Source organism: Temnothorax americanus, unplaced genomic scaffold (genome assembly GCF_048541705.1).
Source record: "Temnothorax americanus isolate GAGA-0224 unplaced genomic scaffold, ASM4854170v1 Scaffold43, whole genome shotgun sequence".
NCBI classification, from domain to species: Eukaryota; Metazoa; Arthropoda; class Insecta; order Hymenoptera; family Formicidae; genus Temnothorax; species Temnothorax americanus.
In genome coordinates this window covers 750698-767524 of record NW_027509581.1, presented here as the reverse complement: position 1 = coordinate 767524, position 16827 = coordinate 750698, and the positions used below count along the sequence as shown (strand labels likewise).

Here is a 16827-nt window from a genome sequence, read left to right as displayed (position 1 = left end):
ATCAATTTCCTCGCGGGCAGCGAGGAGAATGGACCGGCGCAGGTGCGTTTCGTCTTCGATCCGATCTCGCATTTGCATCAGACCTCTATCGTGATGCAAAATCCGTAGCTCCCGTTGTGTGCGTATATATATATACCGTTTGCGTATATACGCGCGGGCGTTTATGTCGGCTGACGGTGCACCTGCGACTATTTTATGTCTTCCCTGGAAAAGCTGGACACTAAATCCCAAACGGCTATCCGTTGTCGATCCGCTGACTGCTGATCGCAGACGTCAGTGGCGCAGCTAGAAGATTGGGCTGACTAAGAGGATAAACGTCTTCGGACAGCATGCATGTATACAAAATCGGGACATAAGACTTCTTATAGACATTTTTAAGATGTCTTATGATAAGTTTAAAAGACGACTTATATCCCGATTTTGGATATAGTGCTGTCTGGATCGCTTTATCCTTGCTTTACCGAATTTCAAACTAGAAACTTATAAGAATTTTGACAGAGAGAGAGAGAGAGAGAGAGAGAGAGAGAGAGAGAGAGAGAGAGAGAGAGAGAGAGAGAGAGAGAGAAAGAGAGAGAGAGAGAATCAGAATAATATTTATCTTATTATTTAGAAAATAACACGATTTTTATTTTATATAATTGTTTAATTATTTAGAAATTTAATTTTTTTAACATTATTTGTTCAAAATTTAAATAAATATGTAATTATCTCTGTTTGCAAAATATTCTTCTCTCTAATTCTCCATTAAATAATCTTTTTAGCTTTATTATGGCATATTCACTATAGATTGTCCAGAATTCTCACAATCTGATTTTTTTGTCCTGGCTACGCCACTGAATAGAATGCGCGTTTAAGGCAACACGTACTATACTGCGATTTGATACGAATCTCTCTCTCGTCCGTTTTATTTGAAAAATTTGCAAAATGAACGCAATCCACGGGATATTACGCGGTCTTTCAACCCGCCGTGCTTACCGGACTTACCGGATTTACCGGACTCTTCGTGATTTGTTTCCAAATAAGATAGTGGATATCTACACGTGTACACCGAGGATGTTTTCTGGAAGCTGAGGTGCAAGTTTCCAGTGCTTAGTCATTTCGGGCAAATGTCCTTTAAAGATGCTTTTTAAAGAATTTTCTTAGATTTTAATATACACGCAAAGAAAATAAACGCGTATTTGCAAATAAAAAAAAAATAAAAGCGTGTCAAATGAAAGATATTAATTTTAGGCTTTCTTGTTAATAATGATTGATGCATTTGGCTTACTCCCTTATTCACTTCGGAATTGATGAGCGAATGACGCGCGCATCGACGAATGATGGGCGACAGATTCGTATCACTCGTCGACTTGCGTCACGAATTAATCAGCATCACTTGCCAGCCCGATCGCACGACAAGATTTCGAGTTAGGCGAGGCGACCAAAGTAGTAATACGATCTGTATGTTTCACGTCTTCGACGGCTTGTGCGTGAGCCGATCGGGCGTATGCCGTTGCACAGCACGTGTATAATTCGACATCGGCTAATCTTAATTCAGCCTGCGCGATGGCACCAAATGAGATTCCGTCGGCAAAACCGCGCAAACATTTGCGAAAGCGGGAGTCAAGTGCACCGCTGAAATCTTGGGGATTCCGGGAACTCTGCTTTTTAATTCCGCGTCGAAAAGATTCGAGACTGGCCCCGTACACGAGATATGAATTTATTGTTCAGCGAATAAGCAAACAATTGCAGGAGGGGTAATTCGCGAAAATAGCACTATAATCTACTCTGATAATATAACAGTGAAATAACAAAGTAAAATTAAATTATATCTTTTAAACCATTATCTAATTTTCAATTAATGTATTTTTTAAATAAATGTAACTGGATAAAACGAAACGACTGTTTTCATTCTATGTCAACGAAGAAAACCACTTATTGTTAAATCAATAAATGATAATACTATAATGATCTTAAACTCGTGAATGAATTGTAAGGAAAATATTTCGTATGCATCTGAATCTGTATCTTTTATGAGCTCTACATGTAACACATATCTGATATGTCTCGCGAATTTTAAAAATGATTCAGAATAATTGTGATTCAACGGTACTAGGCGCACCTGCTTTCCGTTTTCGTTTAAAAAAACGCTTTATTCACAAATTAGTTTCAGATGTACGGTCACCGTACGGTCACTGAACTCGTTCTGTCTTGTCTCCAAGCCATCCGTGTGCCACTTTAAACTAGACTAGACTATCAATTATTTATACATTTATACAGTATATTTATACAGTACATTTTAACTCAATGATGTATTAGAAAAGAAAAAAAAGAGGCATTTCTCTCTTATATACATTTTTTTCTTAACTTCCTAGAACTATAATTCTTTTTCCACGCGCGCGAAAAAATCTCTGTATTACATGATTTATTTATAATAGGTATGCTGTAAAACCGCAGTCATCAAATGTGACAAAAATATTAATTTGTTAAAAATTTATTGGCAAGAATCACGAATAAATTTTCATAAAATATAACAATTTTCGGAGTTTAACGACTTTATTGGCGCGTTAGAAGTTGGAAGATTCTAATGGGATCACAAATCCTCGAAGAATTAGCTCTCAAATGCGTAATTTTTTGTAACATTTTGAGTATTTTATAAAATAAATTATCACTACTTCTTTTTCTTATTGTCGTATTGCGAGCGTTGTGACTTCTCTGCGTTTGTGCGTCAGATATATGGGGCCTACAATTTAACACTTATTCCGAACGGCTTTCTATAGAGGAGAAGAGGGGGGTCTTATGGCAAGATATTCTTGGTGGATTGCCATTATATCTTCCCAAAAATAGTAATTGAATAAAAATTAATGATTTGTGATCAAATTTGAACTTAGATCTTCTCATTAGAGTAGTATCTTTCTATCATATCTCTTTGTGCCACGATTTTCACTAATAACTGCTTAAGCAATATATACTAAAAAAATATTTAAAAAATTATTTTTTATTAATTAAACCTTTTTTTTACCTTTTTCAACATAGTGTTCCTAGTTTTATTCTTTTCACAGTATAGACAATCGACGAAGTACATGTAAAAAAAGCTCTTTACAGATGTAAACAAGCATCAAAAAGTCATTTGGCATATATGCAAAACTGCGCACTTAAGGATTTGGACAATATTTATTGTCCCATTCGTCAGTTAAGCGGCTTATCGGTTATCACGTTCGTATTCCGGTATCGCAGATGTTATATAAATATATACGTATCGCGGTCCCGCGTCCGTTTCATGAATCAACCCCGAATCGCACCGTTTTCCAAGTCACGCATATCGTATTTCCGAGCGTGACCAGGCGGTTCAAAAAGTATGCCTGTGTTTGTCAGAGAATAGGCGCGCGTATCGTGGTTGGTATCGCAAAATTCATACATCATTCTCGGAACATTTTTATGCATCGCCGCCTCTTCCTTCTCGGAGAGCATCGAAATCAATCTCCGCAGCACATTCTCCGAACGCATTATTTTCCGGACTCGTATAGGTACCTAGATTACGAGATGTTCCTATTGCAGACTCTGGAATCGCAATTGTCAAATTAATTCGCAAATGAAAATACGAAACTTACAAGCAATTCTTCGATTCTTGAGCTTTTAAGAATTCAAAAGTCCTAATAACGTACTTAATTTTGATTGCAATAAAACTTCTCCAACACGTCACGTATCGATAATAATTATAATATGTTAAAATACATTTAAAAAAACCCCTTTTTTGTTGTTAATAGTTTTATTAACTACAGATTTTTAAAAATTGTGACATGATATGCCCGATCTACGATAGCTGGTAGTGAGCTGTGGTAAGCCTCAAGATGTAAGAAATTGACCACGCACAGTCGATTATTCTCCTCACATTCGCCTGTGCGTGGTCAATTTCTTACGGCTTGTGGCTTACTACAGCTATTGTTGATCGGGCAATAGAGCAATTTGGTAAACGAAATCGTATTTAATGTCCAAAAATCTACTTATGTATTTTTTAAAATAGTTTTATCGATATAGGAAAAAGTATAAAGTTTTAATGATATAGAAAGGATAAAAATATATGTTCAAACTAATATATTAAAATTTAAAGATGTTCTATATATATATATATATATAATTATATATTATAAAAGTTTCCATTTAAAAATAGCAAGTTTCATCTATTCTTAGAACAGCTGAACAAACGGTTTCAAACGGTTTCAATTTATGCAAAAGTGCCGGATCCATCCAGGAATAATATGACGCGAGTTTGACGTAACTCCCTACACGATGCACCGCGCTGCGCGCGTGCAACTTCTTAATATTAATATTATGTCAGTCATACTCGTCCGAACGGGTACGGCTGGTCAGAGGTGACGATAATTCTTCGGAGATGATCAAGGAGTCCGTAAGAGTCCAACTGGTGGTGGCCGTGACCGTCGTGTCTGGAATCGTAAAACGTGCTCGTAGTCGGATCTGTCTTGATGTGTCAGTCTCCCTTCAACTGCGTTCCATCATCATCAGCTGCAGAGGCAGACGCGGTATTATTTCAATCCCTACGCACAAGCGACGTATTCTCTTAGGCGTCTCCCTGCTTTTATTCATATTTTATGTTTGTGACGAATGCTGATGCAGCGCATCTCTCAGTCGTAACTTCTTGAAGCACTAAGCCGGGTTTTTTACTCACGCGGCTTAAATTTGAATTTCTACGGTGATCATAAATTTCATGTCATTTTTTTAAATTTAAATTTAAATTTAAATTTAAATTTTTGCTAATCGTAATTTCTGTAACAATATTTATCAAGCTTTTAATTTTATTGTCAATCTGAGAACTTTCTCAGAAGGGGTATTATCAGAGAGGAAAATGGCGAGCGAGCAAAATCCTTTGATTCTCGCGTATATTTTTAGAACGATTGAAAATGCATGAGGCGCGAGTCTGTTTGTCTGGAACGCGCTAGATTCTTCTATCACGTCTTGATCGGGGGTGACTCAGTAACTCACGTCGCGAAAGAAGGAAAGTGTGGGGCCATCGGCCCTCCGCGACATTCGTCAAACCATCGTCCATTCACATTCCCGTCGTTTCCCAAGCGAATTCATTTACAAACACTTTGTTTCAGTCATCGAGTTTCGAGCCAAAAGCTTCGAGGCAACCCGATTCTTTCTGAATCAGGATTTATTAGGCGCTCAATGTTCTCTTCCGTCATTGACTACGATGGGTTATTAAAAAAAGTAATGAATGAATTAAATTAGGGGACTTTAACCTATGGCCTCTGCGAGCCAGATTTGGCCCATCAAGAAACTTCGTTATATAATATTGTCGCGGCTTTAGTTTCGGTCGTTATTGCGTCGGATTTTTATATAATATAAAAAAATTTTTAAATAAAAATAATTTGTTTTTATATAATTTTCAAAAATAATACTTATTTGGTTCTTCAGTCATTACAAAGATTTTGTAGAGATTATTAAGATGTGACCCGCTTGACAAAACCCTATAAATTAAATAGAGTGTCTCGATAAAAAATGTTAAGTGAAAAGTATACTAACCCTATCTCGTATATAAAACCAAATTTAAACTTACGATTTTTTTCCCCTAATTTAGGTCTTAAAATATTATCAACGTTAAATTTGTCGAGACATTTCCTATACATCGCATGTGTTATAAGATATTGTCGCATATATCGATTATCTATAAGAACTTTATACTTTTAGAAGACATACGTATGCGCGTCCACCGATAATTCCATGTCATTTACATGCGCAGAGGAGCACGATCGACGGATTATCACGACCCGTTTCCCGTATCGGTTCGATTTTCGCGAATTTAGATTGTCATCGGCACGGATCACAATTAATTCACGTGGTCACATCGGTCATGACGATCACGTAGCGCTCGGCGATGCGTGCGTTTGCATTACCGCGATCCTGGCCGTATAAGCGAAGCCACTTGACGAAGGCCTGGTGGGGCACCCGCTCGACAATCCCGTATCCCCCGTGTATCCACCAATGGATCCGACCCATCCCATACCCCCGTATCAAGGTATCTACCCATCCCATCGTCCTGCGTGTCCGTGTGCTTCATGGTATAAAAGCTATTGCGACGACAAGGACTACCAGCATCGTGCAAAAAGTTGATGCATCAAGATCGGTGGAAGTGAACCGCTACTTAATTATCCCGGATTTTCTGTCGAAGATCACGAGAAAGATTTCTGGTCGAACTATAATAGTGATCGGGGTAAAGGAAGAATTGTTACGAAAGATCTCGAAGACGGATTGAAATCAGAGCTAGAATGGCTGGGTGCATTAGTTTTGTTCTGATCGCGATCGCGTCGACGATCGTGATGGCGGAGCCGAGGGTGATTCCGGCCGAGCCTGGTAAGCATCGGAAATTAACGTTCTTTTAACTTGGATTTTAACAACTCATTTTATATAGTTATCTTATCACAAAAAGATATCCAAGTTTCTCGGATGCAATTAATAACAAAGATAATAGAACAATAAATTACGTATCAAACAATACATTCCAACATTTCAAATGTAAATGACGATAATTGTTCTAGTTCTAGTAATAAACACAAAGACACGAGATTCTTTTCTTAAGAGCAAAGCTGAAAACTAATAATAAACAATTTTTAACTTCAAACACCTGCATCTCAATTATTTACAGTTTCTGTCACGCTGGACGCTTACGGTAACCCCGTAATGTTCCTGAGGGAGAAGAGGACGGCCGTACGGCCTTATCCGCACAGGACGATGATGTTTACTGGTTACTACAGACCGATACGTCGCACGAGTAACGGCGGCCAGGCGACGGGCGTGTTCGCGCAGGGAAATGCTGTGAGCGGCGAGGCTTTCCTCGGCGGGGTGCGGCACACGCCGCATCTCAAGCGCGGCCCGGAACCGATCGAGGAATCGGAAGTGTCGAGCGCCGAGGCGCAGGCGGCACCTGCGCCCGAAGAGGAGCAGGAACACGAGTATCATCATCATCGAAACGAGGTGCAGCGTCATGAGGAGGAGCACCGTCACCATTACGATGAGGAGAAGGAGCAGATTCATCACGACGAGCCGCATTATCATCATCATCATCATGAGGATTCTCTGACCCCTCAGGTACGATTATTTCGCGAGATTTATATTCGATGAGTGTGCAAAAATTATTTTTTAATAAATAAACGCATAACAATCAAGAATCTCTTAGAGGAATAAAATAAGAGTGTAGGTAGTATATAAATGAGTGTCTATAATTTATGCCAAAGTCTACTTTAAACTTATTATTAAAAAGTATGAGATTATAGTTTATGCTCACAGTCTTTATACATTCAAATAAGACATCATAAATATCAACCTATTCAGTAAATTATTTTCTTTGAAATACTACACATGGGTTTTTGTATTACTCCTGCAGGAAGAGGAGCAGATTCCGTTAACCACGGAGATTGCGCAACCGACGGAGAAGCCGATCACGGCCACGGAAGTGTCCGCGGCCCGACCGAAGGTGCATCATCTCAAGAAGACGCATAAGACGCCCGTAACTGTCCACGCCGACGACGATGACGACGACGAAGACGAGGTGGATGAGGAAGACGACGAACCGGTTGTGCCGTTCGTACCTTTTAAGGGCAACAAACGCCGCCAGGGTCATCCCCATCTGAACAACTTCTTCCCTATGGTCTTCAGCTTCCCGAGACTGGCCACTCGCGCTGGGTCCTCTTCTGGGTCTCTTCCTGGTGTCATCACTGCCATTGCAAATAGTTTCTCTACGGCAAGAGGCGGAATTGCCAGCTCGGTAGCCACTGCCTACGGCGGGTCTCCAAACGGGTAAGTTATATTCACTTTCCGTTGTCTTTCTTTAAATATAAAAAAAACATTAAGCTGAAAAATGAATTACTGTAATTAATTAATTGGTTTAGAGAAAAACTATATTAAATTATTTAGAACATTCTGGATGTATATTGAATGAATTCAAGTATTACAGGGAAAAACTGCCTTTAAAATAAATTTATAAAAATTAGTATACTTTTCGTATGTATTCTGTTAGGAAAAAACAACGACCTCAGCCATATAAAGAATAATTCCCTAAAGCGATCGATGTTGCGGTTGTCGGCGAGTTGAAAAACTGAGTTTGCCTGGAAGCTCTTAAGATGAAGATACAATATCCTTTGGACATCTCGCATGTTATTCGTGTAATTGCCAAGTCTTTTTACATGTTTTGTTAAATATTTGTCAAATCTCAGACATTACTAACAACGATTTCGACTTCGGCGAAACGCATACTTCTTCCGCATGCTCGCCAACCTTCGGTTGGCAGCAGTCGAGAATGAAAAAATATATATATTAAGCTATACATAGAAGTATTTTTGTTTAAGACTGTGCAATTTATTATGTAAGATACTTTGTTAAAGTTAAATAGACTAATACAAAAATTTGCAGTCTGTTAATATTTAGATTATACCGAGCTTTAAATTATTGCTGTACTACTTTTTATATTAAACTTTCATCAGACATAGATTGTAATTGTTTGACTTACAAGGAAACAATTCGATTTGGATGAACTTTTGTAAATATGTAGAGCAGTGACTCGATATATGAATAACGGAATATTTTATTCGTGCTCTATCGTCCTTAAAGATATGATTTTCAATCTTAAAATTAAAAGGGCGTTCCCACTTTTCTCGTATAACATTTAAACTACAAGGAATAAAGAAAAATGTTTAAAATAAACATTTAATGGTAAGTTAAGGTCTACAAAGTAGTATAAACAAAAATCTAAAAAAAAAATTTGCAAAATATTTTTTGCAATAAAATTCTATTTAAATTTTTGTTTATATTACTTTGTAGACCTCAATTTATCATTGAACTTTTATTTTAAACAATAATACAAGAATTATACGACCGTAAATTAAATAATTGCCATTTACGGTCTAAACCGCCGGGTCTTGGTGGCCCAATTATTTTATATTTTTTTGTGTATTACACATATCTTTTCCAACATTAGTAAACTGCGCACCGACTAAATTTGTCAGACTTATAACATAGTTTCTGTTGAAGTAAAATCCACTCCCACCCCGTAATTAAATCAATTCGATTTAACAATACCTAAATAACTGTAAAAAAATTATTGCAAAAAATATAATATTGGCGGAAAAAATATGTGTAATACACAAAGAAATATAGAATAATTGGGCCACCAAGATCCGGCTTGGACCGTAAATGGCGATTTAATTTAATCTTTGATTTTATTTTAAACATTTTTCTCTATCCTTTGTAGTTTAAGAGTTATACGTGGAAAAATGGAAGCGCCTTTTTGACTTTGAAGTTGAAAATCATACCTTTAAGGACGATAGAGCACGAATAAAGCATACTGTTATTTATGTATTAATTGACTCTACATACCCATAAAATGTCATCCAAATCGATGAGTTCGGGTTCAGGGTGTTCCCTTGTTAGCGATTCTTTAGATGAAGGGAAAAACCGATTAAAGTTTTTTTGTCAAAATTGATCTAATTATGCTATCTTGTGAAATTTTCAAATAACTTTCATAATTTTTATCTGTTTTGATAAAAAACAATTCATTAGAAATAAGGCCGAATAATGTACCATGCTTGGGAAACAACGATCATAATCCATGCGCTTGTGGGGAAGAAACATCGAAGTCCAATATACAATGTAAACACTAATTGTAAGTAAACACTAAAGCTACGTTTCGATATTCACTAAATTTTGTACTAATTTTTTTTAAAGATGTCGTGAAACGTAAAATTGCATTTTCTTGAAATTACTCCGGGTATATATAGATATTTTTTTTGTATTCTTTAAGTAATTTGTTTTAATTTACATCCAAATTAATACGTAAACTTACTTTTTAAAGAACTAGTAAAAGTGGATTAAATATGCTTAGCTTCCTCTTTGTGGAGTACATTACGACCGTAATTTATAATAACATATAAAGAGTTAATATTAGCATAATCCGCAATTATAGCTTATATTTGTATGTATGTACAAATATATAAATATATATATATATATATTTGTGCTCTCTCTATATATATATATATATATATATATATATAGACTAAGAAAACTATTAAATAAATTCTTAGAAACTTGATAAGTTCGAGAAGAATCCAAAATCTAATAATTGTTTTGAAAATAAAAATTAATATACGTATATTGAGAGAAAAAATTGATTTAAGAATTGAAATTGATTAATGTATAATAAATTTTTCAATTAAAATAAATATTCTTTATACATTTTCTATATTTAATAGTCTATTAAATAAGAGTAACATTAAGTTTTTTGTAGTAAATATTAATTGTAATAGATTATATAAAAAAGTATTGAAATAAAAGATTTCTTTGTGCCTGCTAAATTTCTAAATATATATTGTGCTGCATTATAACATAATTGTGTAGTATACGTATTTTATCCAACTCAAAGCAACGGGAAATATATACTTCGTAAATGTATTATCACCTGAGAAACTTGAGAAGAACTGAAAATCTGATATAATAAAATTGATTTATATATAATAAATTTTTAAAAAATAAACATTCTTTTATATATTCAACAATCTATATGTAAGTCTTTTATAGTATATAGTAATAAGTAATTTTAATACAATAAAAAAATATTAAAACTATAAAATCTTCTTTGTTTTTTTCTAAAGAATAGATCAATTATATTGTATTATAATGATTCTGTCGTTCTGTGTTATACGCATTTCATTTATGCAAAGTTCGGGAAATATGAACTTCGTGGATGTACGATATAACACCAAATATTGTAACATCAAACGAGCCCGCCGAAGGCGTTCGAAGATGATAATATTGTAGTCATGCTTGTCATGCCTTAACATCACAACGTTTAACGCCTAGTAATTTTAAATAGGTGGCGCTCTCGGCCACTTTATCCCTAGGATGATTCCCTTCTATCTTCATATTGTTTTGTGTCACGAACTTAGAATTATCACAATGTAATTTTGAAGATGATAGTGGGAGTAGATATTTATTTCAATTGGGTAGATTAAGGGTGGGAGATTATCATCTTCGAACGAGACTTTCATATAATTTTGCAAATTAAACTTGCAATTATATTGCACGTCTCGTTCTCGATGATAATATTGTAGTGTTTTAGAGATTGTGATAATTCGTAGTAATTTCTTTTATGAAATTATTTATTTATAATAAAATATTTAGTCTTTCAAACACAGTATTTTACGACATAAAGAAGAGGAAAAAAAAATCTTATCTCTAATGTAAAATTGCTCGCGCAAACTGGTCATTAGGTGCTTGAATGGGTCTATTATAAAATTTGTAAAAGGTTTGCGACCCAGGGGCCCATCCAGCACTTCGTCTAATAGCGTCAATATTCACTCCTCTCTTATGAGCAGTGGATACTGCCGCATGTCTGGTACTGTATGCCGTAAACTGATTAGTATCGATGCCAGCCTTGCCCAGAAGTGTCTTAATCCAATGACCAATCGTTTGTGCGGATGCCGCTCCAAATGGTTTCACAGTAGCAATTAAAAGATTATTTGTATTTTTACTTCGTAAACCTTTAGTAAGCTCAACATATTCCAATACTGCCGACGCTACACATAAACCTGGTTTATTTTTGAAAAACGGTAATATTAGTTCAGGTTGAAAACTGCCTGGTTTTGACGTTTTGATCTGTTCCGTAATTTTTATATTTATACTAGAGTTAGATATTGAGATATTCTCAATGTTTATCAACGCTAGAGTTTGTAGCCTTTGAGCTGTTGTTAACGCTAACAGTGTGGCTACTTTTTCGGCGGCCTCTCTTAACTTTAATTGTTTCAGGGGATAAAGCTTTTCCATGTAATTTAGGACTGGTGTAATATCCCAGGTTGTAGTGTACTTAGGTTTAGTTGGCTTTTGTTTAAACACTCCTTTCAGAAAACGTGAGATCAATCCGTCATTGTTTATATCATATACTGAGATTAAAGAAATAGTCGCCCGAGCAGTATTTAACGTACTATACTTTGCGCCCTTTTGGAATCTGCTATTAAGAAAATCAATAATGTCTGAAGTTTTTGTATTAAAAATATCCAGTCCTTTAGTATGTGCATAGTCCCACCAGCATTTCAGATTACACTCGTATTGTTTGAGAGTCGACTTCGCAATGGAATCGACCATCACATCCACGGAATCTTCACTGACTCCCTTCCTTAAGAATGCTGTCCTGATAATTTGCCTACCACCAATGAAAGGTGGGGGGCTAATGGATGGTTCCTGTCTCTATAAGGAGATATTAATAACGAATTACTTGGATTGAATGTGATGGTAGGTTCAGTAAGTAGCGATATAAAAAGAGGGTACCAGGGCTGTGTGGGCCATAAGGGTACGACAAGTACGCCTACCGCTTTATCATTGATGATTTTTCTTAATGTACGAAGGATAAGTGCGAAGGGAGGAAAAGCATAGAAAAATTCATTCTTCCAGGATCTAGTGAAAGCATCTACTGAGTCTGCTTCAGGGTCAGGGAAACGAGAGTAAAATTTATTACATTTTCTATTTAGCCTAGATGCAAATAAATCTACTAAAAAAGGTCCAAATCTTTTTTCGATTTGTTTGAAGGCCGATGGGGAAAGCTCCCATTCAGTGTCCACGTTAGTATTGCGTGATGCTCTGTCTGCTTGTACATTCTCTGCTGAACTAATGTATGATGCTTTCAGCCATATTTTCCTCTCTTCGCACCATTTCCAAATTTCCCTGGCAAGTTCACTAAGGTGTGGATATTGCACACCTCCTGCTCTATTTACGTATGATATAGCTGTAGTATTATCTAATCGAAGAAGTACTTCGCTTTGAGATAGGTCTGAGGCAAAACATTTCAGAGCAAAAAAGGCAGCAAGTAACTCAAGATAATTTATATGTTTCTTCTTTTCTTCCTCACTCCAAAACCCGAAAGTGTTTATATCATTACAGTAACAGCCCCAGCCTGATAATGAAGAGTCAGAATATATTTCCAGAGAGAAATTTTGATTTCTTATAGGATTCGACCCGATTGCTGCGTTTGTTTTCCACCAATTAAGGTCCTCCATCATAAATTCTTTTATATAAATCCTTCCTTTATAGTTACCACCATTGAATTTTAACGCTAGAAATTTCTGTCTTTCCAATCTTTTGCAGTGAATAAAACCGTAGGCTACTGCTGGGCAAGCTGCCGTTAAAATTCCTAGAAATTTTGCGAATTTTCTAATTCTATAACTCTTTCCTTTCTTAAATTCATTTGCAATTTCGATTATCTGCTTCTTCTTCTTATCCGTTAAGTTTAGAGTAAACTGTACTGAATCTATGATGAACCCTAGGTATTTACATCTCTGGCTAGCAGCTAATGAACTTTTTTCGAAGTTTATTATAAATCCTAAACTTTGCAGAAATTTAATAGTTTCTCTGATGTTTGCTTCACATAGGTTCTTTGAACTATGAATAAAAAGAAAATCATCTAAATATAGTACCAGTAACATTCCATCTAATCTTAGTTTATTAAGTATGGGTTTCATTATTTTAGTAAAAATATATGGGCTGGTACATAAGCCAAATGGAAGACACGTAAATTGAAAAACTTTTTGCTTAAATTTAAATCTGAGAAGTTTTTTATGTTTTTTATAAATAGGTACTATGAAGTAGGCATCTTTTAAGTCCAAGGAGCCCATATAATCTCCCGGAGATATTAAACTCAGCGCGGATCTGATATCTTCTAATTTGAAATGTGGAGGATTAATGAATTTATTCAACTCTTTTAAATTAAGAATAAATCGGTTGGACCCGTCAGGCTTTGGAGCAAGAAAGTAGGAAGAAAGGAATTGACCTTCACAATATTGACACTCCTCGATAGCACCTTTTCGTAATAGTTTGTCAATTTCTACTTGCATTAGGTTTTGCTCTTCGTCAGAAAATATTTTTTCTTTTGGTAAACTTCCTTGAAAAGGTCTTTTAGTAAATGGGATTCGATATCCCTCTAAGTAACTTAACACGTATTTATCGGAAGTAATTTGTCTCCACCTATCTACAAAAAACCGCAGACGTCCTGCTGTCTTGTCTACCTGGCTTATTTCTTGGATGATGATTGGCTCGTCGTCTGAGAGTTCTTTTTGGATGAACTCTGTGTCGAATTTTGGGAGAATCTCTTCTTGAATCTGAACTGTCGATGTTTCTGTTGGTAGCCCACCTGTCGATAATTCGCAGGTGGGTACTTGGAGTTTCCCCGGTTCGACTTTGACGAATTTTTCTGTTGGGCTTTATCCTTGATTTCTGCGCAAGCCTTTTCGATCTCCTTTGCGTCTTTGACTTTTTCCTTTAGGTTATTGCCATAAAGCCACTCATCAGAAATCATTGCGTCCACAGTGGGTTTAATATTCTTATTAAGCTGTGGGGTAATGAACGATTTCCGAGTCAGCGACTGTTCATGAAAGACATCTGTCAGGATTTGACCAGCATGGCTCAAGTAATCTGTGAAGACATCTTCATCTAGTCCCTCTTCTGGAGGGTCTATGAGCATAGAGACTGCAGCTCCCAAGGCGGCTAAGGCTGTGCCAACACAGTTCTGCGTCTCTACAAAATGTTCGTCTCTCTTTTTGGCTATTTCTGAGAGGAGTGGGACGATTTCTAAATTTATTTTTGGTGCTTCTGTGTACAAATCTCCTTTACGATTGTAGAGTTCTATAATTTCTTTTTTGTTTTTTCTCTGGGAGACCTTCCTTCATCCATTTAGACCATGTATTTTTTAGTTCTGGGTGATATTTAACGTTCTTGAATTTAGATTCATTTAAGTCCACTCCTAATACTTTCAAAACATTATCTCTTAATGTTGGCTCCTCAGAAATATCTTCAGACGATTGTTTCTCCTGGATACTTCCGCCGATTACCTCAGTATTTGAGTCTTTTTTCTCGACATCTGTAGTAGCTACGGCAGAATGGAGACAGGGAGGGGTTAATTGGGTAACACTTATTGTGTTTATTGTGAGAATGTCGGTTCTTATTGAACTAATTCACAAAGATACCCGTGTCATTGTCGTGTGGACGCCGACTCTCAACATTCGTATGGAATGATTGAGATTTAACCTCCTTAAATAAAAGGAACCTCCCTACTGAGAAATCGCTCGTATGGAGCTTTACTTACCAATTATCTCAGTATTATCAGTCTCAATCTCTGTAGACTGATTTGCTGGTCTCTGTTCTTTTTGAACTTGTACCAGTGTCTCGATAGCCTTTTTTAGGTTATCTAACTGATTTTGCATATCAGTGAATTTGTCATCACGCTTTCGCTTATATCGATGGTCGTCTTTGGAGCGTGATCTCGACCGTTTCCTCCTGTCGTGTTTTGGCATTCTGAAAGTGATATAATAGAAATAATAGAAATTTTTTGAGGAATCTACTCGAAAAACGTATTGATGCTTCGGCACAACGAAACAATATGAAGATAGAAGGGAATCATCCTAGGGATAAAGTGGCCGAGAGCGCCACCTATTTAAAATTACTAGGCGTTAAACGTTGTGATGTTAAGGCATGACAAGCATGACTACAATATTATCATCGAGAACGAGACGTCCCAGCAAACGAAAAAAGATTGAAAAGAATTAAAACAGGATTGCCAGGAATTCAATTAAGGACTTTCCGAATTCCATTCTGTCCAAAAAAGGAATTGAAATAGTTTCAATATCATGGAATTCCTTATTTTGGAAAGAATTTGTCTTTTTTGAATCCCATCCAATTCCAACACAAAAATATTATACCACTGAATGCCAGGTTAGGGATTGGAAAGTTTCGTGATGAATTCCATTGAATACCATTGATTCCGTTAACGAAATGAATACCACTGAATGCCAGGTTAGGGATTGGAAAGTTTCTTGATGAACTCCATTGAATACCATTGATTCCGTTAACGAAATGAATACCATTGAACGCCAAACTAGGAATTAAAAATTTCCGTATTGAATTCCATTGAATTTCGTCTATTCTGACAATAAAATGAATACCATTGAATGCCAGGATAGGGATTAAAAAGTGTCCGTGTTGAACTTTGTGGCGGTACGCGCCAATAATAGTACACGCCCGCGCGGTATCTGCATTACCGGCAATTCGCGTCGACGCCGCTAGGCGTCGCATCGCCGGGGCATCTTCTCGAGTTCAAAGTTTCGTCTCGACCGCTATGTAAAGGGACCCCCTACGGTGCCTGACAGATCTTACAAATCTCATTTTCGGGCTAATTGCCCGTCGGCAGTAGTGCGTGTAATGCCCTTAGGCATACACAAAAGCTTACCGACGAACAACGGCGCTTGGTCGCCCAACGGAGGCGCGAGACGTTTCCTAAACTATCTAATGCCATGCAATTCCATAACCTTTACGGATTCCATAGGAGTGGATGGAATTTAAAATTTCTTTTTTGGATTCCATGGGATTGGACCATCTCATTTCGAATCCCATCTAATTTCATCTAATTCCGCCAAAAAAGGGATTCAAAGGTATTAAAAAATTTTAATATCTTTTAATCCTTTTGCGTTTGCTGGGGTGCAATATAATTGTAACATAAATACATATAATCCGAAGTTGAGACACATTTATATTAACGTGTATTCTAAGAACTCCCCGCTACCAATTACGCGTAGAATTTTAAATTTTATGTAAAGAACATCGTAATAAATTAATAATAAAAAAAACAATAATTATCATACACATGTATATAACAAATGATGACAATAATGTGTCGGCAAAGTATATGTATAGTCAAAAGTCAAACTCGTTCTTAGACATTTTTATTTTTACCAAATTTAACGGCTATTATGTATTTATAGCTGATTAAAAAGTCTTTATAAACAGAGATCTTTA

General features: G+C 36.3%; 1 protein-coding gene and 1 pseudogene across 2 annotated transcripts; one reads left to right on the top strand and one right to left on the bottom strand.

Annotated features, from left to right (window-relative positions):
* The first annotated feature begins 5673 nt into the window (after positions 1-5673).
* On the top strand, positions 5674-9965 carry LOC143903093 (uncharacterized). The gene is made up of 4 exons (XM_077416484.1): positions 5674-6351; positions 6644-7086; positions 7382-7794; positions 8015-9965. The coding sequence occupies exons 1-4, from the start codon at positions 6267-6269 to the stop codon at positions 8046-8048; spliced, it is 975 nt and encodes a 324-aa protein (XP_077272610.1). The 5' UTR covers positions 5674-6266; the 3' UTR covers positions 8049-9965.
* A 2130-nt stretch (positions 9966-12095) lies between these two features.
* LOC143903119 (uncharacterized) lies at positions 12096-15492 on the bottom strand (annotated as a pseudogene). Its single transcript, XR_013258611.1, has 3 exons — positions 15122-15492; positions 14046-14905; positions 12096-12234 (listed from the first exon to the last, which is right to left on the bottom strand). The product of XR_013258611.1 is annotated as an uncharacterized LOC143903119 (transcript).
* Between the last annotated feature and the right edge of the window lie 1335 nt (positions 15493-16827).